The sequence below is a fragment of the Montipora capricornis genome, chromosome 3 (genome assembly GCF_036669925.1).
Source record: "Montipora capricornis isolate CH-2021 chromosome 3, ASM3666992v2, whole genome shotgun sequence".
In the NCBI taxonomy this organism is placed as follows: Eukaryota; Metazoa; Cnidaria; class Anthozoa; order Scleractinia; family Acroporidae; genus Montipora; species Montipora capricornis.
Window position 1 is genome coordinate 48,446,433 of NC_090885.1, and position 1,441 is coordinate 48,447,873.

General features: G+C 37.9%; 1 protein-coding gene across 1 annotated transcript in view; it reads right to left on the bottom strand.

Moving 5' to 3' along the window:
* LOC138040418 (uncharacterized) overlaps positions 1 to 1,180 on the bottom strand; it is a 3,727-nt gene extending 2,547 nt beyond the window's left edge. Inside the window, exon 1 of the mRNA XM_068886150.1 lies at positions 1,060 to 1,180. Coding sequence (XP_068742251.1) covers positions 1,060 to 1,180 — 121 coding nt within the window. The remainder of the gene's footprint in view (positions 1 to 1,059) is intronic.
* Positions 1,181 to 1,441: the final 261 nt, after the last annotated feature.

Consider the following 1,441-nt stretch of genomic DNA (forward strand, 5'->3'; position numbering starts at 1 on the left):
CCCAGAACTATAGATGATTCGCCCGATGATATCTAACATCACTAACACATCGCATTTTCTAAACCAGTCGACACGAGAACATCGCTTCCATCAGACAGCTCCAATGTTAGCAGCTAACCCTAACAGCTTGATGAATTATTGTTCCATAGCTCCAAATAGGATGTTCATTAGAATATAAGAATGTAATGGAACTAGTAAAAGATAAAGTAATGAGGTTTGCTGTATTTTTACATCAAAAAATGACATTCATCAGCGATAGTTTTAGTAATTAGGTTAATTAAGTTTCGGTCGTCACAACATTACCATTTTAGCGTCCACCGTAAATAATTTAAGGTATGTCGGTTTGGGTTAGAATATTGTAATGTAATGGCACTGTTAATTTATAATAGGATTTAAAAATTAAATAAAAAACTCACAATCTTAAAATCTCGCTTATTTTTTCACTTCAATCCGTGGACAGAGCTGTTATCAGCGACGGTAATCTTACTTGATCGGAACATTTAATGACAAATTATTTCTATGAAACCGGCGAAAAGTGAATAAGGAGTCTTTCGCGAAGAATCGCAAAAATTAATAAGCGACATTCACGTGCCTTGTCCAAATGTTGTTAGTTTCATTGATTGGTATCATCGGGCGAATCGTCTTTAGCTTCGGGCGAATCTCCGTCGGCCGAACAGGCTTTCGGGCGAAACAACTGTAATTCGTATAAATTGGGCCAATGTGGTCGCAGTTAGGCAAATTTTAGTGGCAAAATCATCGTGCTGCATTTTGTTGTCAGAAGTTTAGTAAGGCAAAATATGAGTCCGCAGAAAATTTTAAACCAAGGAAAATTTTGAAACAAAACATACATATACTCAATCTCGTCAGTGTTCCAGATAAGAGTCAGGTCTCGGGTCAATAACCCGACAAAGAGGGCTTCCTGACACGACACATGAACTGTAAATATTCAGTTACATATTACAACAAAATGTCTGGGTGACCCATCAAATGATTTCATCGACTGTTCAGGTCTTGTGTTATATTAGAACAGTTTGTCATGTGATGTTGTGATAATCCTACCTTTGGTTTGAACCGCTTCCAACGACGATTTTCCACAAGGCAAGTGCTCGTAATATAAGCTTTTTCCCATCCATGAAGTGCAGTTATGACAAAATATCTTCTTAGTTCTCGTTTTCGACATTTTGCCACGGCGTTTCACACTGGCCTTTGCGCTATGATCCGTGACATTATTTTAGAAATGTGTCCCATTGGTTAGTTAATCTCACGTGCTAACTTCTAAAATAGATGATTGGTCAATCAACAAAGAGAAAGGAAACGTGAGTATTCATCCCTGGCGTCACAAACCAACTAGTTGAGCGTGCTATCGTGATCTCTGGTGTGGTTTTTTCAGTTTCGCAGCAATATCTTTACAATCATTTTAGTAACATGTCGCACATACTGG